This window comes from Anas platyrhynchos, chromosome 2 (genome assembly GCF_047663525.1).
Source record: "Anas platyrhynchos isolate ZD024472 breed Pekin duck chromosome 2, IASCAAS_PekinDuck_T2T, whole genome shotgun sequence".
NCBI lineage: Eukaryota > Metazoa > Chordata > Aves > Anseriformes > Anatidae > Anas > Anas platyrhynchos.
In genome coordinates, this window is record NC_092588.1 from 136658590 (window position 1) to 136681130 (window position 22541).

At 35.4% G+C, this 22541-nt stretch overlaps 1 protein-coding gene across 1 annotated transcript in view; it reads right to left on the bottom strand.

The window, feature by feature from the left end:
- Nucleotides 1-6016: 6016 nt before the first annotated feature.
- The window catches only part of ZNF804B (zinc finger protein 804B), a 32468-nt gene continuing 15943 nt past the window's right edge, over nucleotides 6017-22541 (bottom strand). Inside the window, exons 2-3 of the mRNA XM_027450746.3 lie at nucleotides 15947-16077; nucleotides 6017-13571 (exon numbers count right to left, since the gene is read on the bottom strand). Coding sequence (XP_027306547.3) covers nucleotides 9884-13571; nucleotides 15947-16077 — 3819 coding nt within the window. The 3' untranslated portion in view covers nucleotides 6017-9883. The remainder of the gene's footprint in view (nucleotides 13572-15946; nucleotides 16078-22541) is intronic.

Here is a 22541-nt window from a genome sequence, read left to right on the forward strand (position 1 = left end):
TCACAGAACATGTCTGATCATGTCTCTATCTAAGAATTTCTAAAGCCAATTTCCTGAGAAATGCATGAGAACTCTTTGTAAAAAAAAAAAAAAAAAAAAAAAAAAGAAGTTACATATTAAACCATGTATTCTAACCTGAACACCTGTATTGCCTATAATGCAAATTAAGTGGCTAAATCTCTTTGCTGTACTTTGAAAATATACCATTGGCATTAGACTGATGCTGTTCTCTGCTTTCCACTGTAGATGAGTGACCTTAGAAAGAAAAGATCAGAACATTTTTAATCCAAGTATTTATTGAATTAGCAACAGGAGAAAATATTCTGTTGCTTTCAACGTTCATGTTACAAGGTTTGCCATGATCACAGTGCTCCAACTGTGCAGATAGAAAGGATTTGTGTTGCATGGGTAATAGGAATTTTACAGCATGATTAAAGTAGTTATGTATTTTACAGTTCTAGAAGGATTTTTTAGGCATATATTAATATATATTTGTAGTACTGAGACATGCTGAGAATGTTTAGGGTATTTTTTACATTTTCAATTTACAATTCATTGTAGCTTGACTTTTTTATTTATTTCTTTTTCTTCTATTTATTTATTTTATTTTTCTTCCCCTGCAAATATTTGCAGTTTTTGAGTCACAAGCAGTCTGTATTGCCTGGAAATGCCATACCACCAGGCATATCCATGTGTCCAGAGATTTCAACAGTGGTCTTTCCAGTAGTTATATGGAGAGAGTATCTAGACTTGTAGCTAGGAAATTGTTTACTGATGCTCTGCAGTGTGTTCCCTATATCATCTTCTATGGGCATTCGGTTCAACACAGTACAGAAAATGATGTTTTTCCTGTGAGACTGCTGCCTCAGCTACACCAAAATGTTCTTCTCTGGGAAATTTGCTAGTTCATTCCTCAAAACTATACCCAGATGTCAGTGTTCTGGCAAAGACATTCCTCTGTCTTGAGTCAACTTACTCCGCTAAGAAGAACCGTATTGGTCCTTTATGAAAGCAGCCACTCCAGTTTCTTAGGGCAGATATATCAAACATTATCAAATATGCTGAATGCTAATTTTCTAAATTATCCTTTGCAGTTTTTCATTCCTTGGCTATTTCAATAGAAAAAAAAAATATTAAAGTTACCTCTCTGTAGAAAAAATACTGATGAAAACCCAACAGATTTTTCAGTCTGGGAATTTCTTAATATTACCATTTTTTCCACTCAACAGATTTTTAACTAATCATTTAGACTACCATTTCACTAAGAATACAAAATTTCTTGAGCTTCAAATGGGACTGTAACTCAGTTTCCCTATTCTTAAATGCAAATGAAACAGGTTCACCAGGTGAAAGTGTCTTATGCTTTTTGCTTATACTTGCTTAAAATTAGCCCATAACCTGCTGTTTCAAATATCCCCAGTGTAGGAATATGTGGATGACATCAGTCAGAGTAAGAACTGGCCTAATGTTCACTGAAAAGCTAAACATATTTTTTGTGTATTTTTTGAAACATTTGTACAGTTATTCATTATTTTTTTATTATTATTATCTTGCCCTGCTTGTCTCCAGACTTGACTGGGAGCAGATGTGGAAAAAAATGTATAATTTTGGAAAATGTTACAGCCTACCAGGAATAAATAAAAATAAAAATAAAAATAAAAATAAATAATAATAAACTTACCAGAATTTTTTATCTTAATTTTATTGATGTCAGTAATTCAAAAAGTTATAAAGTAATTCAGAAAGTTATAAAATAACTTTCCTCAGTGCTTTCTGCACTCTCTGGAATCAGCCTACTCTTTGTCAAACAAATTCAACACTGCTCTTCAGGCTTCGCGTGTGTCTTCTGTTTTACCTTTATCATTCACAGACAGCCCTTGTGCTCATTTGCTTCCTTCTGCTTTTCCATTTCAGCACCCCCACTGGCCCACAACATTTGAGAGCCTCTCTTGTGAAAAGCTAGTGGGGGCCAGCAACACTGAGATGAAAGATAAAATTATTTTCAAATCATAAGCTCCGATAGCCTCTAATAAGATTCATTATTATACTTCACCTTAACCCATATAATTTCCTGTAATAATCACATAAGAACTGCTTATCTAACACATTATTTAAGAAAAATAAAACTAGGGAATTCAGCATTTGAAAAAATACAGTTATAGAACAGAACCAAGAGAGAGAGACTCATAGGGTGAAAGCTCTTTGCTAAGGATTAAACCTGTAATATGTCAGCAGTAGATATCAGTGCTATAATTACAGATGATATTAGTAAAACAATTAAGTGTTTTAAGTCACAGAAACCTTTCAAGAAATTACTAGTAAACTAAAAAGCAGGCCAAAGGTCATCTCATTTAATTGTCAATTTTTTTTCACAATCGATTTCTAAAATGTCTCAGGAAGAGAGATATAAGTGAACCCTGAAATCTCTCCTCTGTACTGCAGGTCTTGGTTGCATGCTATGGATAAGATAAAAAATCCAGGCCTTCTGTGTGAGCAGGAAACTTGTCCCAGCTGAGAACTAGCAACTTTAACAATATTTAGAGTTAAATGTTCTCTCAAAATGCTTAAGTTTTTCAAACTTGGACATCCATCTCTAGATCCAGCTGTTTTCATTTGGAACCTGAATTAACCTTATGAACATGTAAGCTTGTGAACACTAGCTGCATCTCTACCTTTAATCCCATAGCTGCTCCAGTCCTGCAGAAAGCAAACTCACTCGAAAATGGAACAGGACTTAAAATGGAGCATTTCAAAAAGGATCGCTTCCCAGACAGTCTTGTGTCAATACTGTATTGCTTTATGAAAAGTGTTATAGCCAATAGTTGTGTATGCCCAGTGAAAAAAGGAAGACTTGATTCTTTAATAGGTGTATTAGCATGTATGCACAGGTTTCTTTATAGCATAGAAGAGAAGACGATCCCATCTTTCAGAAACTGTAGCTCAATGTGTACTGTTTTTTTGTGGTTTTTTTTTTTTTTTGCTTTCTCTTTGAGTTTTGCATACCTGTGGTCATGCACCTCAGCTCAAACATTTCTAGTATTTTCAGCTTCTCTGATGAAGGTAGGACTTCCCACTTCATAGTAATGTAGACAGTTCACAGATAAGCATTTCCTCAGAAACTGACACTTGGTAAATGTGAGGGACAGGAAAAGAAGGGAACTTTTATGTTAGCATCGATTAAAGAGATTTTATATGATCTGGTATGATTGAAAGCAAAGAATTTCTACTACTACGGTAACAAAAAAAAAAAAAGTGGAATGATTTCCTACATGTACATCCTCCCTTTTCTGATTTACATGTGGCATTCTTTGTTGGGGTAGAAGTTTCTATTAAACGCAGTTGTAATTCCTTAAGAAGACACACCCTCATCCCACAAACATGCATACACATAACAATTTCTATTAAATTCTGTAGAATTTCTCACTAGGGTTTTGCAGAACGTAGTTGCTCCATAAATTACTTGCAAAAACAAGAAAGTAAAATATAATTCAATAATTTTTGTTCATACATTGCTTTATATCGAAATAGTTTACAGCTGTCTGAGACTAACTGGTTCAATTCATTCACAGTGATTTATTTATTAATGTTGTTGATTTGCACAACAAAAACTGCTTGGAGTACACTGAACTGTTATATAGAAAGTTGATAAATATATTTAATTTATTGATTTGCAAATGGCAAATTTATTTCATCTAAAAAGTTTATCGGTTTATAAGAATGAAATATTGATTTTTGTGTGCAGTATAAGTTTTAGATGTGCACTTAAGTAGACACAACAGAACTGCTTACATTGCTTTGTGAAAGTCTATCTAGCTTATTGTCCTTATTGTTATTTTGAGGGGTTCATGGATAGGTTATAAAAATGAATTTTTCCAGATTCTTCTTCTAAGACAGTCATGTATCTACTTTTTGACTTCTCAGTCAAAAGCACTTTTAAACGGATTCACAAAACACTTTTAATCAGTAGATCTTTAGAATAAATACTCATTACCATAACTGTAGATTTATTTCTGCCTATAATTTCTGCAATTGGCTATTTACATGTATGTTCTGTGTTTTCTGGTAAAGAAAGCAATGTGTTTATTGAACGATAATGAGAAGTATTGTAAAACTCCTACACATGTATAGATGAATTGAATGGTGAGTTAAGGCTGAGACTGATGGTGCTGCAGACAGAGAGAGAATTTGTCCTGAAATGTTCATGAGTTAATTCCTCTTAGCCCTGGGGCTGAGAAACCTTCAAGCACATCACATCAGTGTTCCCCAGTCTCAACAAGTCAGTTCAATGACTTGCAGATTCCCTGTTATCCCCTCACACATTATTTGTGTCATTGTACTGAGTTTCTAGTAAGAGCAATGTTAGGAGCTGCACTTATTCTTTATGTCTACATAGAGTTTATATTAAGATGCCTGTATTTACATAATAAGGCTAATCACTGAAGTGAAAGACTTCCCACCAGAGTGAAGGAATGATTTTGCTGATATTGCATGGGCACACAGGTTTTCAAACATCATCTATGAAGAAAATAGGTCTAGTAATTTTACAGACTCCCTTCTTGTGCTGCTCTTCTCCTTTCTTCCCCCACTGTATCTCAATCCTATTCCCTTCTACAGCTCTGCTGATGTAATTGATCATGGGACTAAACAGTGAATTGTAACACTGTAGGGACTCCATCTCAGCCAGACCCAGTACAATAGAGTCTCTAAATACCTGCTTTATTTAGTTTTCCATTATTAAGTCAAATAAAAAGCATATATGTTTTCTCCATAAAGACTCTCCATCGAGTAATAAGATACATTTCAGTTCTGGAAAACATTAATTTTTGATTTTCAATGAAGTAACTGTCCCAAATGTAGGTTTGGCCTGCATAGGTGAATCATGGTATAGACATACACATAAAAACAGGTTAGGCTCAAACTATTAAGTTGATCAGGAATTCAAGGTTTAACAAAGGGCGACATTTACTTGCCCAAATTATGTATGTAAGATTTCCAGAATAAAATGAGCTTTACTTGATGAAGAACATGCTCAAGTGAGTGACAGTGTATGCTTATTTGAATGAGCATGCACATTGCCATTTGGGAAAAGTAGCTAGCTTGACCACAAATAAGAAGGTGTGAATAACTTTGTTTCTTCACATATCATATCATACTCAAAAGCAGTATCACATTTTATTTTTTTTATTTTTTTTCAGCAACAGGCAGATGAGATCAGATCTCAACAGGAAACCTAAACCTATTGTAACAATTAATGCTGTTAATGTTGATTTGCTGAGATTTCAAGATTTTATTGAATGTCTGAGTCATCAGGTGGGACTGCATCACAGATTAATTTTGTCCCAGATATTAGCTAAGTTATTTCTAGCTATGCTAATAGACCTGAAGGAATATGACATCTGCCACACAACAATCAAAACACAGAGTTTTATCTATTGTGTATACCCATGCAAACTCATGCTATTCCATTACCTCAACCTTTACACTTACCTGGAGACATGAAACTTCTGAAACTATCTACTGATGACTATATAGAGTCTTAAAATTATTACTAGTAAAACAACAGCAGCTGGGAGGCTCCAAAGCTAGTAACTATATGAGAAGACCGAAATTCTTCCATCACAGAGCTTATAGTATAAATGAAAGATAGAAGAAAAAATATACAATAAACAAACTGAAAGAATACAAGGTAAAATGGAAATCATAGACTAAAGAGAAGATAGTTATCATAACAAAGATAAGTTTTAAAGAATGTTTAAAAATTGAATAAAGAATAGAGTGGCTTCTGGGATCCTACTGTTAGCTTCTTTACCAAAGGACATTCTACACAAGCAATAAGAATCATAACTCAAATGCATTATGTGGGGAACCTGACAAGTGAGTTTTGAGTGTAATTCTAAACTGATTAGTGTATAAAAATATCCAGGGAGATGTTCCTTTAAAAGTGCTTGTAAAAAAACACATAGATAAAATCATTTTTTAAAGGAATATTTATTTTCAGTTCAATTTAAACAACTGACTTTTGTAACACATACTAAAATCTTTAGGAAACATTCTAAGAAATTCAGAATTATAGCCACAGGGATAAATTAAATGCATTTCAGTTTTGCAGATTAAAATACAGAATATGTTTGCATCATTCTGCATTTTATTATGTTGCTGCCTTTTGGTATGCTTTACATTAAAAATACATGACTGACACTCTTTATACCAGTAAGCCATTTTATTGGAAAAAAAAAAATATTATTGCATTAAACTACATTCCCAGGAATTATTTGAATAACCTAAAAAAAAAGCCGCATTGCATGTACAATAGTGCAATTCACTTAGCTACTGTATAATATAAAACACTTTATACAGAGAATACAAAACAAAATTACTAGTTTACATATTATACTAGCCAGAGTATTATCCAGTTTTAAATATAAACTTAACACTTTTAAAATCAATCTGGTCAAATGACATTTTAATGCAAATTTGAGCAACAAATATACATATTAAATGTATTCCAGAAGTGCCTCAGTTATGGGAAAAAAAGAAAAAAAAAAGAAAAAAAAAAAAGAAAAAAAAACTGTCATCATTGTGGAACTCAAGAAACATTAGTTATTGGAATTTTACAGTATGGATGACCTATTTTCTTGGATTATGGATGAAGAATATACAATCAAGCTAAAACAGTTATTTAACTTTGAGTGTATATATCTTTACCACAAGGATTCTGTAACTCTTTTAAAAGTTAGTATAACTAAAATCAGAATTGTATCATGGCTCCATCCATCAGGCTCAATTACGCTTTTAATAATAAACATGATGCATGTTTAAAGAATATTACTGATGAAAAATAAAATGTCAGCAAGTAGAGCAAATACATCATCTCAGCTGTGCTGATAATTTTATTACATTTCTCCAAGAAAATCCCTTCTGTGTATTAAGAAATCTATTGGACATTCTCTTCATTGATAGTCAATGACTGCTGTTTTACTATTGAGTTGTTTCAGTCACTTCTTAATCTCTCTCTTTTTTTTTTTTTTCCCCTCTACACCTATCAAAATCCCAATTCCTATTGTTCCATGAATTAAATTCAATTTTTATTGTCTATTCATTTGCCTTACCAGATCATCCTTGCTGGTATACATAATGATGAGTAGATATCCTATGATTTGTTTCTGTCCTAGAATCCCATTGTATTTTACATACATTAAGGGTAATGTGTATGCTTCCCATAAATGATCTACTTATTAGGATGTTGTTAAGTTTCATTTGATGAGCTTTTTGCTGTAGGAATTTCTACAATATTAATGTTATCTGCAAGAAAAAATAATGAAAAATATGTATTAAATATGAGAACAGTCTGATTTCTTTATCACTTTTTTCCTCTCAGTGTTAACCATTTATGATCCAAACGTACTAGTACAGACAATAAAAAATGTCACTTTATCTTGAATGGGAGAGAAATTGTGCCAGCAAATTGGCTTTTTTTTTTTTTTTTTTTTTTTTTATTATTTATTTATTATTTTTTTGTGGTTTGAAATGCATCTTTGAGGTTGGTATTAGCCCTGAACTGGTGGTAGGGGCTGTTCAGTTCAGTCAGCTTCTTCTAGAAGACAGGTTGACTGTGTTCTACACTGTTTCTACAGAATTATAACTATTTTTTCCAAATGATCCTCTGAGAGTATGAATTCACTCTGAGATGAATGAATTCATTCTGAGTACTAATTTTCAGAGCTGATAAGTTGTATTCAGTGAGCTATATTTGATTAACAGAAAACAGATTTCAAAAGTATGTAAATAATATGTAAATTCAGATTTTCAGCAAAAAATAAAAAGTAGAATTTTAAAACCGTGGCGATATGTATTTTTTATGTTAAAACAAAACAAAACAAAACAACACATATCTGACTTTCTTAATTATGAAACAATAATTTTAAATTTAAAAAAATCCCGACAATTAAAATAAGAAAAATTAAACCATAAAGATAAGTAACTCCAAATTATCATGAACCAATTTTGCTAATTAAATGAATAAATCAGCTGGGAATGCAACCAAAACACATTTGATAGGATCTGGTTTCACCAGCCTATTTTTCATTACAAAATATTTTGCTTCTATTTAGTCTCCAGATTTTTTTTCTAACAGTTTTTCTTTGATGGCTAAAATGTTAAGCAACCAAAGAAATTTTGACTTTGAAAATCAACTACAAAGCAAGCTATTGCAATTTGTAAACACATTCAAAAAATTTGGCATAATACCAGTTTATGCTGAAGCAGCTGCTTTTAGAAATTAAAACACTTCTATTTTACTGCAATGGATCAATTTAGTTTGATTAAAACTAAGTCAGAAAATTGGTCCTAAGTTGTATTTTAAATACTGAGCCTAATTGCAATTCTCAGCTTCTTCAGATAGCTGAATGTAATGGAATAAAATCTTCCAAACATTTACAATGTGGTTTATATCAATTCTGAAATCTATTAGTAATTGTTCATTACATCATTGCAAATGAATTGAAATTATTTCAGATGTTTCAAATCCAAATAAACAGGTATTGTCTGTCAGACACTTCAACGTCCAATTATATTGGGAGGCAGGTCCATAGTCTAGCCACAATTATGATCTTAATTTCTTGCTAAATATCCCATATTATTTTAGTAACATTATAAAAATATCCAAAGTATGCCATTCAAAGAGATTTCAACTACGCATTACCCTGAAGGTTAGATGCAAGCAAGCCTTCAGTTTGCAAATTCAAAATTTGGGAAGCCATGCTAGAAACTTGGCATGTTTGCTTAGATTCAGTATACCTTGTACTTATGAGAACTGTGACATGCTTGTTCATGAGACTTGACCTGGAAAACCAGTTTCTGCTCAAAATTTTATTTCTGTATTTTTATGAATTTCATTGTGATGTTGTAAAACCAGACAATGTTATCTGTGAAAGGGGTGAAATATATTTACATGTACTTTGGGCAAGACTCTCTCCAGCACGTCAATGCTTTGTTGGCAAGAAAGAATTACCTTGTGGGCCAGTGACGTCCAAGGTTCAAGGCCAACACTATCTGAATTGAAATTCTGGGCTGCTGCTCCCAAACCTGACATACCTTGTGCAACAGCCACAGCAAGCAATGCCAGAGAACTTGGTTTCATCATTTTCCCTCTCCTGCCTTCTTGGAAGCCTGGCTAGGGAGAAAATTATCAGTCTGTGCCAGCAAAGAACCCCCTACACTAAGGAAATATTTTTGTTATGTGTTTGTGGCCAGACTACAGTCCAAGTATTATATCCCAGCAATAAGATCACTAAAGTAACTTTGAGATGTTGTGATGACCCTGTTCCTCCAATGTTAACTCATCACCTGCCATTATGAGACTCTCCAAATTATGACTGGGAAAGAGAACAAGGTACACGTGGTCCCAAGTTCTATTTTTTTGGCTCATTCTGAAAGGCCTTAAACAGATCAAGCGTTACACCATTCCGTTTACATGTTCATAAAAGCAAGCCTTTGAGATGTGTCAAGATTGTACTACCTTAAATTGTATTGCTTGAAAATCACCTGTCATTGTTGATGTTCTTTGTCCTGTTCTGCCTGGTTGATGTGGTCCTACTGACACTCACAGGCTTCACTTCAGTGTATTCTTTCTAAACTTTCTGCAGAATGACATTAGCTGGACCTTGTATTTCTTGAGATGGTATCAGGAAAGGCTTTATAACTGCTTTTATACTGTGATATGAGAAACAAATCAACATTCATATGCAGCCAGAAAACACTTGTACTTTAAAATATTTGCCATTGTGTACAGTAAAACAGTAGATTTTCCCTCAGATACATGATTGAACACTGGATATCTTTTTTCTTTAAATTTGTTTCTGGAGCCATGGTGCAATTGTTTGGGCTAGTTTAAATAACTAGAAACACCAAAAATTTCTTTTATTGTAGGTAACTGTTGGGTCTGGCTAGAGCAAGAATGATGATGGGGATCTTGACCTTGGAATAACGGATGAACAATGGGATTTGGGTGTATAGCAGGAGGTGTGGCTGCATTCATGTGTGGTGTAAATAAGGCTGGGATGTAAGCAGCATGTGGCAGTATGGGGAAGTTCAGTGGGGAAGGGTGGGTAGGGGTGGTGGAGACCAAGTGCAACGGGTGTCCTGCCAGCAGAGCAGGGTGGGCAGGAATGAGGGCTGGTGCTAACGGAGAAAGTGATATAGGGGTGAAATGTGCCTGAGAGAGGGGATGGAGGTGTGCCAGGGAGAGATGGCCACCATGGGGATGTACAGATGCTGAAACAGCAAAGCGTTGCAACAGTGTATGGTGGATGGTGGTGACAGTAGCATGCTGCTGAACAGGGATGGTGGGAACTGCTGGTGTTGCAGAGAAGGCAGCTGGTCCTGGGGCAGGCAAAACTTTCAGGTGTTTTGACAGAAGTTGTTTCTGCATATGCTGCTGGGCTTGCAGCTGCAGCAACCTGTATTTGTCTACTTCTTCTGGTGAGAATGTTATAGGCTGCTGTGTGAAAGGAGGGGAGATGGATTTAGTGTACACTTCCAGTTCATTTACTGTGTCATTGTAGTTCTGCATAGCATTATCACAAAGAGAGTCTGAACTGCCTTCTGCCTGGTTAGAGTCCATGTTTACATCATGTAGTTCTTCTTTGGTCTCTGTTGAATTAGCAACAACAGAATATCTTTTAGAGGAAAAAGCACCAGGGAAATCATTTGGTACTGGGTCACAGCTTTGTATAAAGGGTTGAACTTCATTAATGAAGAGATTGGATTTTTCCTTTATTGCTGTGCTCCTTTTTACGCTCGGGCTCTGATAGCCTGTTCCTATTTGAATGATGTCTTTAAAAAGACAATGATCATAATCAGTCCCCGTTGAACAAGCAACATTGGTTATCTCTGAAGCTTCAGATTTGTTTCTTTTCACACTGCATTCCAATGGACTTTCATTTTGACCTATGTCATTTTTACCTGTGCTTAGCAGTTTCTCTGGCAAAGGTAACATTGCCGTGTCACCTACCGATGATGAAAACTGAACTGCAAAGTGACTTCGTGAAAGATCCTTTAATTCCATACCACAAATGTTTGAAAATCTCTCTGAATCACGCATTTGTTCTTGGGTTTTCTTGGACTGCACTCTTTCCAACAATAACTTGGCTGTCAGTGACTTTCTTTTTCCACATATGTCTTTTTCCAAGGTTTCAGAAGAGCGGGTATCAAAGTTTTTTGTCTGGCTGTTTACATTCAGAAATTCATAATGTGTAGTTCCATCATTTCCTCTTTTCGTGTTAGAATCTCTTTCTGCGTCCTCTTTTGTTTTATTCTCACAGTTATCAGTCTCTTTTGGGAAGAACCCTGCGCTACTACCTCTTGATATTCTGCTGCTAGATGAGCTCTCGCTGCTTCTTGATTCTGTGGTGGAAGAACTTTTGGAGCCATTGTAGCTTCTACTTCTACTGTGCACTCTGCCAAAATGCTGGTGTCTACATTTGCTGTGTTTAGATCTATCTCTGCGGTGTAAAACTTTATGTCTTGAACATCTTTGATATTTAATTGTGCCCCTCTGTGTGCAATTTCTACTTCTGTGACTTCTAACATGGCAAAGATAATTATCATATGCATCATCAGAAGTAAAAATACAGTTGTGCTTTCTGTGTTTACATTTGTGCCTTTCAGCTGTCTTGCTTTTCCTTTTGCAACAAAAAAACAAATGATTTCTGCTGTGATTATTTGATGTGGGACTAGAGGAACTGCTCATATAAGTACTTGTACTGCTAACCGAAGTGTCAGAATAGCTGGAATGTCTGTCAGAGGAGGACTTTTGAGGAGATGGAAATCTCCAGCATCTTGTAAAACTTCCACTTTCTTCATTTTCTGAATACCTGCTGTTCGAACCAGATTTATAACTAAGGAAACTTCCACTAGAATCTTTTCCACTGTCACTTATGTCACTGCTGCAGCTGGCCACATCTTGAATGGATCTGCAGTCATTTTGGTTTTCGTGATTTTCTTCAGAATAAATTAAATGACATTTTGCAGCTTTAGTCTTTTTAATCCTAGACATAAAAGCAGAAAAGGAAATGCTTTCATTTCTAATGCTCTGTTTTTTTCTTTCACAGCTATGGAAATGATGCTTTAAAGATCTTTTCTGTGGTGTTGTATGAAGACCTTTTTCTGTCATATAATCCTTTTCCGAGACATCAAGGTAAGCAGGCACTTTGGGTATATTTTCATTCAAATAATCTGAAATATACTTTTGACCATTTTTGTTTATTTCTTTCCCTATGTCTGACTCAGCTTTTTGCTTGGCCTTTCTTGGATTTAGGGAACCTTTCATCTTCTTTGGTTTCAACAACTGATTATCTTGTTCATTTGACATTTGCTTATGTTTTATTAAACCTGAGGCTTCATTTTCATCTGCAGTCTTATTTATAGAGTACTCTTTACAGCCTTCTTTGTTTGTTTCATGCTGTTTACCATCTCTGTGATTTAAAGAGAGTCTGAAGTCAAAATACAATGGATTACAGCCGTATGAAATACAGGGCTCAGTTTTTGTAAACAAAAGTAATTCTGTGGGCCACTGCAGAGCAGTGCTGCCATCTTTGCTCACTACGTGGAGAAAAGGCAATTCCTGGGGCTTAGCCTCTTTAACCACAGTCTCTCTAGAATGCAATTCTGTATTTCCATTTGTGGTTTCTGAAACCTCCAAAGATTTTTCTCTCTTTACCACCCCAGGACTGTCATTAACGTTGCTTGAAAATGTCAGCTCAGGCACTGGCTGCTGTTGTGGGAGCTCAGGTAACTGGTCAGACAGTTGGGCATTGCTGTGCTTGGAGGTGTTTGGCTGTATACAAAAACTGTTAGCTTGGCGTGAAGGTGAAATGAGAGTTTCCAACAATTGCTCAGACTCATTCAGTTTACTCTCTTGATCTGTTTCTCTAAGTGAACCTGAAAAATCCAAATTTGAAAGCTGTATTTTGATTTTGGAAAATGAAGGATGAACACCGACCTTTTCTTCTATTTCTCTATCGCTACTTTTATCATTTTCTTTTAGCATTTTAAGTTTCACAGCTCCATGACTTGGTGCACTGTTATCCATTTGGTCTTGTGGAATAGATGGCCCTTTCTCCAGGCCTGTTTTTATATCCTCTTCCAAAAATGTGCCAGAACGACAGCCCTCAAGAGCTTGCTTTGTTTTATGGTTGGGAGATTCACTACAATCATTTCCTTCTTCAGAGTTCTCACTAAAGACTGATGCTGAGGACTCAAGCTTCAAAGGGGCTTTTTTAGAAAATGAAAAAGACACCCCTGCTCTTTGAGAAGCATTGGTGCTATCTGGGAACACATGTGAGACTTGATTTCGAAGCACATGGCGCCTTTCAGTAGGTGAATGGTGCCTGCTTATGATAAGCTGCTGTTTCTCTAGTATACTGCTGGAGAAACCTTGTCCTTCACTTGCAGTGGTGCTTTGAGGACCAGCTGTGACTGTGCCACCCTTGTATAGGAAGACTCCATCTGGTGACTGCTGCTTTTCCATGACTAATCTGGGGGCTTTAAGCATTGGTCCACTTCCAGTGATGCTGTAAGAAAATAAATAAAAACACGGTTGTATTAATTAAGTAACTAAATTAAAATAGAACACACATTTGGCAATACATGTTTGGTAAAAGAGTGCCACTCATAAGACACTTCCACCCATAACATCTGCAGAATCAGCCTTTGTAGCAGAAAAGGCAGTATTCGGCTTGCTTCATGTGTGTGTGTAGGTTAAAGAGCAAATTTTATTTTACCTTTATATTATTCCACAATAAATGATTTTGTGAAATATTCAGAGATATTAGTGCTAATACTATTTCCAAACATTGGTGGGGGAAAGGACACAAGGTGGAGTTCCATCAATATTAATGGCAACATCAGCACTCTCATTATCGAACACCATTTGACTTTCTTTGTTGTATTTTTTCCTCCTGTATTTTATTTCAATTAATTACATTCTTATTTTTCCACTAAACTCTGATTTTATATCTGGGGTTTACTTTTCCACACTTTTAAACAAAAATCAAAGTATTCTAAGGAGAACTTAACAAACATGGTGAATTGTTGATTATTTTCAATTGATGTTTAAATATATGGAATGACTGGAATGACTACTGTTTTTTTTCCATTAGAGATGAGATGTACATAGCCAACAAAAAAATGTTATTCAAAGTAATATTTTAAACATGCATTTCATTAGATAAATTATCTACTTTTGCTATCAAAGCCTACAATTCACTTACATGAAACAATCATGGAAGCAGCTTCAGTAAAGAGTTTGATTAAAAATTAGAAAATATTTTAAACATCTGTAAGTAAATTACAACTGCCAGATCTGCATAGCAGTTATCTATAAATAGGCTAGCATGTTTTATAAGTGCTATAAAAAAGCATTGATCTCCAGCAGTGGGAACAACATAAAGACTCCCTGGGGTAGGGTCACCTCAGAGTAAGAGAATATATATGCATATCTGAGAATGAATTTGCATTTGCCACAAACAGCACCAGAAGATACAAATCCACCCTTATTTGTACATCAGGAAGGAATTCTGTCTTGTAGAAAGTATATAAAGAGATCTTTTTGAAAGTCTCCTTGGAATAGCAAAATAAAGTTTTTTTTTTTTTTTTCCGCAGTTTTTCTGTGCACCAGATTAACAGTAATTTTGTTGTCAGATTGTATTAGCTTGTTGTAAAGTACCCTGCTGGAACCTGAGACACAGTATTCAGGGACAATAACAGTTGTGTGTGTGCACAAACTTTTGCCTAGCAAGGCTGACTTTCTGTCTTACCTGAACAACAACCAAGATTGCACATCTCAGCCATCCCTGAATTCATCTGTCGTTAACAACAGGAATGGCACATGCTGTATTTCCAGGTTCTCTGTAATGGATATGGGACTTGTAGCTCTTTCTATAAGCAGACCCAGTTGTTCCCTTCCTGTCTCATTCAGACCTGATTTTTTACTATTGATCTTATCAGTCTATCTGAAACTACATCTCCAACTACATAGACATAAAGGCATTTTTCCACAGGCAGTTACATTTTTTTTTCAGTAGAACTGTATGAAAATGGAGTTGTAACCATAAAAGTGATACATTAACACTAAACTGTTATATTTCAGCAGATTACTTAAAAGCAATTACATTGGCCAAAATGAGTGTATAATAAACTCTCAATGTTATTATTTCTAGGGTACTGTAAAGTTGATATGAATTAAAAAGGATGCCAGTTTAATTATCTAATTAACTCATTACTGTCATAGATTAACATAAACAATTGGTCTGTTAGCAATCTATTCTGCTGAAGCATTCAGTGTCATTAAACAAAGGGGATTTCTCAAATGTAAGGCTTTATTATTGTAAATTTCATACTGTATCTTGATATGCATCAATAGAACTAACAGTGCTGGGTAAACTTAACTGACTTAATTACTTTTTTTCCATTCACATAATGATATTTCCATTAGTGTACAAAGAAACTGTGAGAATAATCTCAGTATATTGAAAATAATGAAAATGATTCGCAGACCAGGCACGAGCAGACCAGTGTTAAAAGGGTGGCTTTCCTCTCATGTTAGCTTACTACAAAATGATAAGACATTTATACTAATCTACATGGGTCAGTTCTAATAAGGTAAAATGGTGATATAAAATCATCTCCAAACCACTCAGTTCAGAACAGATTAGATTAACTGGTTACAGGAGGGAAAAACACACACCCTCAAATAGCATGTAATTAATTCAGGGACTTTCAATTTTATGGTTTACAGAACAGGAACATTAGGAGTTGGGGATAGCTGAAAGCAGGTTATGATACATGCAATCTCTGTCCATTACAGAGTGTAGGAGTAAAAATTTGGAGATTTCTTTTGGGATTGAGGAAAGTGGGCATTAAAATGTAATATGTTTTAAACACTTGCCATTCTGATTGTTTCCGTAACTCTGCGAGCTGGTGGAGCCGCTTGAGTGCTTTTTCCTGTTTCTTCTCATCTTTCCATGACTTTGAAGCCACGTTTCGAGCAAATTCCCTTTGTTTCAAATCTTTCAATCTCTGTGTGAAAAAAGCAAAAAGAAAATGGATTACATATGTAAACAGCATATGCATTACCTGTAACTCAATTTATTTGCTTTTGGTGAAGCTAGTATATAAATGGACAGAAAGAATATACTTAAAATGCTATCACTCTAAGAAGATATTGAAAATTTTATTTTTGCCCAACAAAATAATATGATCGAGCCATCACTACTTAGCTGATATATACCCATTTATGAATGAAACCTTCATTCATAGATGCAGATTTTAATTATGAAATGTATTTGTCTTATGCATGCACATATCTTCTGTTGTGTATAAATACATGCACAAAACTAGCCTCCATTTAATTCAGTTGGAGTTCTCCTGTCATATTCAGTCAGTTGGAATTCAATCCATAGCCATATACTGGAATAAATCTGAGTTTGTGTGTGTATTTTATATATCTCTATACAAGCACAGGTATGCATGGATGTGTATGTGTCTCTGTGTTGGTTCTGTAGCTTTTTAAGACTGCATTTGTAATTTAAAGGAGAGAACTACTGTCTGAAACATTACATCAGGAAACTCTTTTATGGGTATATTCACAAATTTTCTGGATCACCTCATACGCCTATAAGTCAGATAATTCCTACTGGAGAAAGCACAATTCTTTGCCTTTATTACTTTTTTATTACGTGGTTTTGTGGTGCTGGTAGTGTAAGGCAAAGTGAAATAAAAGAAGACCAAAAACAGAAAGTGTCAAAAATATCCTCTAAAAAAAAAAAAAAAAAGTGGTGCTATCTGGGCATTGAGTTCACTGTGCTGTCTAGTCTCTGTGGGTCATGCCCAGCATTATGACCCACCAGGAACATGCACTTCCCAATTCACATCCATATTTCCATGCCTCAGACCAGAAATACCTTGCTCCCCTCACCAACTTCCCAGCACCAGTGTGTGTGAGAAGGGAGCTCAGATACACTGAGTCAGATTTCCAACTGGAAACCTTGATGACCAGGACTAAGAGCTGAACCCCGGCATCCACTTGCCCCTCAGTCTGAAGGAGGCCCTGTACCTCTCCATATACTCCAGAACTGTAGCATCAACACTAAGGAAAGCTGATTTTTCCATGAACGCCAAAGAGCCATTTTTTTTTGCAAGCTAAACTTGAAGAAAGACATTGGTATCACTGTCATTTTTAAACTGTTTTTCTGCTGCCAACATCTTTGTCTACTTGCCTGCCTACCAGCACCTAAAGATCAACATCCTAAGCACTGTCATCACCTCATCTTCTACAGCATGGCCAAAAGCACAACGTGCTTCAGAAGAATAAATTGCAGGCTGACCCAGGAAGGTAACAGCAAATAATAATTTGCACTGCCAGGACCTCATGTCAAAGTATATGTCTCTGAAGACGCTGCATGGGGCTTATATTTCCAGAAAAGGCAGAATAAGCTGCTCAAATGTCTCACCATGCCTGCAGACCACTACACAGGCCATTGGACATCTGTGTTTGAGGTACCAAGCTGAAGATCCGGAGGCCTTAACATAGAGAGTGTCAAGAGAATGACAAATGCATGAAAGTGCATTCTGGAGAGAGAAATAGCTTTTGTCGGTAAATGAAGACAAAATGAGTATGAAAAAAAAATAATAAAAAGGGCAACAAGAAAAAAAAAGCTGTGTTGTTGTTTTATAAAATCTAGAGATGCTAATTTTTGTTTTGTTTTGTTTTTCTCCAGTCAAAATTAGAGAAATATTAAGTCATCCACTTAATGGTGATGGCATAATATCACAGAGAGACACACAGGAACCCTTGAGGGAAAGAGGTGATACAGGCTCTGATTATGTTTTGTGAAGCTTGCTGGAAAGCTGTGGTAGTTGTGGTGGGTATCCCCCATCATGGTCATGTCAACTCCACTTCAACTACATTTGCGAAAAAAGAATTGAAAAATAAATTAAAAATACAAAAGTCAGACAACATTTGTTGGGAGAAAAAAAAAAAAAGTTGTGAGACTAAGATCAGAAGTTTCTTGTTTGCTCCCAGACTTCTGGCCACTTGTGCTTCTGAGCACTGATATGGAGCTAGAGAGAGCTGGTCTGTCCAGCAATCAGCTGTCGAGGGAGCTTAAGAGCTGTCAGTGACCTGCCTGATGTCTTCCCATGGACAAACTCCCTTGGGTGGGGAGGAGAAGGCCAGAAAGGCAGTTGCTCAGGCAACAGGTGCAGCTCCAACCAGCAAGAACCATCCTGCCACCTGGTGCCTGTTGAAAGTTTAACTGTATTAAAGTATTAAAAGAAACCTTTGCAGTCTGTCTAATCCATGTATATCTCTGGAAATCCTCTATCAGCTGCGACTTTTGGTATTTCACCAAACTAGACTCCAAAGCAGAACATCTGCAAAGTCCTCTTTAAAACACTTAGAATTCAGTTCCTTAGAAATAAATGTTTGTTTGTTTGTTTGTTTGTTTGTTTTTTTCCTGTCCCCCTCCCTGTCCATCTGACACTTTCCAGGCCATATAGCATTCCATTCCCTCACCATTTTTGCCTGCAGTTTACAATGAATTAGACAAATATTTAAGAAAACATTACTGCTGGTCCAAGAAAGAAATTTCTTTTTAGTAATATGTTAAAGCCAAAGCAGTAAATTAAACCAGAGAATCTTCCCAGAACAAACTTTCTGTCATCTTTCATATATACATGAGTGTACAGATATTTAAGCAGTAAAGATTCTATTTTCCATGAAAAAACACACAGAGTCTCGAGTCTTATTAGCATCTTCCATGTGAAGAAAGGGCAAAGAAATACATTTGAGAAGTGTCGTTTAGTGCCGCTTGCTGTGTTTTAGCTGTCACCATGAGCTGTTTGGTATCACACATAAAGCATTCATGAGGAAAAACAGAAACAGTTTCTACCTGTCAAGGAAACAAAGAACAATGTGCATGCTAGTCCTATGGAGTGCAGGTACTGCAAAGCAATGCCATTTCACTTCTTTGACAGTTAGGATGATAATCAACAAAGCAAATGGACCAACACTAAGAATAGAAATCCTAGCGGTATTTTTTGCTCTCTAATGGCATACAGAATGTGTCAAGGAAGGAGAGAAAAGAATACAAAAAATATAGGTAAGCATAGCTAAGAACTCATCAACTGGAGATAAAAACCAAGAAATCAAAGGCATCTACAGTCTGAGCAGAGAAAGGGTCTCTCCCTGCTCATGCCCTCATCAAAACAAAAAGCTGCACTGCTAGAGCTCCAGTTAGGAATTGTAATGAAATTTGTCATCTATGTTGGATATACTACGGGACTGCCCACTGAACCTGCAAATGCCATGGTTTTCCTCACTAATAACCTGTGCCAATCTTTTGACAGGCATGCAAATATCTTTCACAGGTGGTGAACAACAGCATGCAACAGAGGATGTACCTGAATGACAACCCTAAGCTCAGCAGGTGTGTTTGAAAATTAACATCACTTTACATGGCAATTGCATTTTTCATGTAATTAGGTACTTAACTGGGCATCCAAATACAGGCACGTGTAATAAATTATGATTTATTTAATAGCAATTTAGTGTTCTGTCCTTCACCTGCTACAAATATCATTGCCATGGATTTATGTTTCATATTTAGACTCACGTTCTGTTCTTTCTGTTTTTCATGTAAGTGTGCATGTGGATACTGCCATATCTAAAAGTAACACTTTATTTATTTTATTTTATTTTATTTTATTTTATTTTATTTTATTTTATTTTATTTTATTTTATTATTTTATTTTATTTTATTTCATTTCATTTCATTTCATTTCATTTCATTTCATTTCATTTCATTTTTTTAAACCCACACAGAATATTAAAAGACCACAAAATAATTTTCACTATTATGGAACACTTTAGTTATATAACCATGTCTGAGTCACATTGGCTCATCTGTATAAGACTCACTCAAAAATTGCTGAATATGTTATTTTCCCCCTTGAACTCTGGTATGATTCATCAGGGGATGCAAATGAGTCAATGGAGTTACATTTTTGTTATCTTCCTTTGTTAGCCAGGAAACATCAGTAGCCAAATACTATACCTGTATTGTACTACTGTAATTTAGCAACTTCTACCAGATTTTTTTTTTTTTTTTACTTTTTGCTTTGTTGTGGCCAATACACCTGTAGCATACTTACCACTGACTGCATTTTCAGTAATAAGGTTAGTTTCTTTCCAGAGCTTGATCCTGATTTCTGTTCCTCCATGTGAAGAGGAGCATTTCTCTGGATTGTCATTAATCTGAATAAATTTAGACGCCTGTGGCAGTTTGGCAGTTTCTTAGATTTTCTTTACAACCACTGAAGAAAAATTAGCACTTTTAGGGACCTAATCACCTCATCTTAAGCCAGTGGGGTAAAGTGAGATGTAATTTCTTTCTTTTCATTAGGTACAGAGGGTATTAATGGAGACTATCTCAGACATGGACCACTTTTGATAGAGGAAGAGAGTGTGATTGGCACATTGTCACCGCTACAGGTAGTATTCATTTTTTCTAGGTTCCATAAAAGAGTAGTTTGTATTAGTGTTACTTTTGGCATACATAAAAGAAAGAAAGATTTCTGGGCTTATTAATTTTTTAATCTTTTTAGGAAACCATTGGCAAGATCAGGTTTCTATAATCTGCATTTCAAATTGATTCATTTTACAGGGGATATACAGAAAAATAAATAAATAAAAGAGAGTGAGTTTGCAGTACTGGTTAAGAACACAAATACGTTGAGAAGCATAGAGAAGATATTTGTTCTTCTTTCACTCCTGATTTCTTGTCTTGGTCATTTTCCTGCCAGATTTCTCACCCCTCCTTCTCTAGGTGGTTGCTGTCTTCAAGAACTACTTTTTCTCTTGTTCACTTTCTCTCAATTTAAGGACCAGAGGGAATGTAGTACTGGGAGACAGTTACTTCTTTTGAGAATTCTGCCAGGGGTCATGTTCACCTCATTATAGAGATCTACTTGGGAGTCTCAATGTATCTCTACTTCAGATACTGGGTCAAATAAGTGTTGCTGCAAGTATATTTAGAAGCAAATCATGTTTTTGTTCTCAGTGGTGTAACTATACGGATATAAATAGAGGGCAGGTTTGGAAAAAAAATGTTTAAATTTCATGCATTAAATCAGAAAATATCAGGTCAGATTGTGTAAAACAACCTTTTACACTTACATTCAGATATTTTATCTCCGAATATCATTCACATTCAATGTATCTGATAAAACATTCATTGCTATAAGGCACTGTAGCTCCAGATAGAAACATATGCATCTCTGCTTACTTCAGTCAGCTTCATGTATATGAGGCCTGCCATATGTAAAGAGCCTTCTCTGAATTCAAGTCCGTAAACTAAAGTGTTTGAGTGCATGACTGGCTTAAAGAGTGATTTCCACTTTGCTGAAAAGCTCCTTAATTGAATTCTAATCAAACTTACCATAGAAGGGTTAAATGAGGAAAAAAAAGTGGAATGTGATTTTCAGTAATTATTTTCTTGCCTAAGATTGGAACTAAGTAAATTATTTGTAAAATGATTTTACAATGCAAACCATCAAATTAGAATGATAGTTACTAGAAAACAAAATTAGACTTCATGTCTGAAGCTTATAGTATTAGCTATCTAACTGAAATACAGGAAACAACAAAAAAGAAATTTGCTTTTACTATAATAAATAAAATCCTAAAAATAAAAATGAAGGGCTATTACATACAGAAATTAACCAGGAGATATGAAACTTAAAAATTACCTGACAAATTGTCATGTTTTACACATAAATAGTTAAAGATCCCTTTGAAATGTTTGATAGTGACTATTTTTGAAGTATATTTTATTATAGCCAATCATAATGGATTCAATATTGTTATCAGGAATGAATGGAAGATAGAATGAAAATATCCTTGCGTGATTAGGTTAGTGAATGAGATGACAGCAGGAGGGGAAAAAATCAATCCTTAGACATGCCCATCAATGAATGAGTTGTTGACCACAGATTCAATTGAAAGAAAAAATTACAGCCAGGTGTTTGATCCTGATTGTGTTCCTTCATAGAAACTGCTGCTAAATCCTTGTAGAAAGAAGATCTGATCTAGTACAGTGGGGCTTGATACTGAAAAGAAACGGGATCTACCACTTCTTATCTGTCTTTTCTGTGGGAGCTTCTTACACTTCAGCCAGATCAGTGAATATTCTTGCTACATAAACTGATTTCAACCATTGCCCAAAGTATGAGTTTGGACTAATGAAATTCAGGGTATATTTGTACAGCTCATGAGAAACCCCCAAGTAACATTAAAACAGATGGATTGCAGGGAGGGCATTTCTGCAGGGTAAAGGATAGAACAGGCACTTTGTGGCAGCAATTCACTCATTTGAAGGACTGAGCTATTTGTGGATTCAGCATATGCTCCGCTTGACCACCCACATTTATATCAGTTCCAATGAATTTATTGTCATATGGTCCAGCAAGCTGGCTGTGTACTG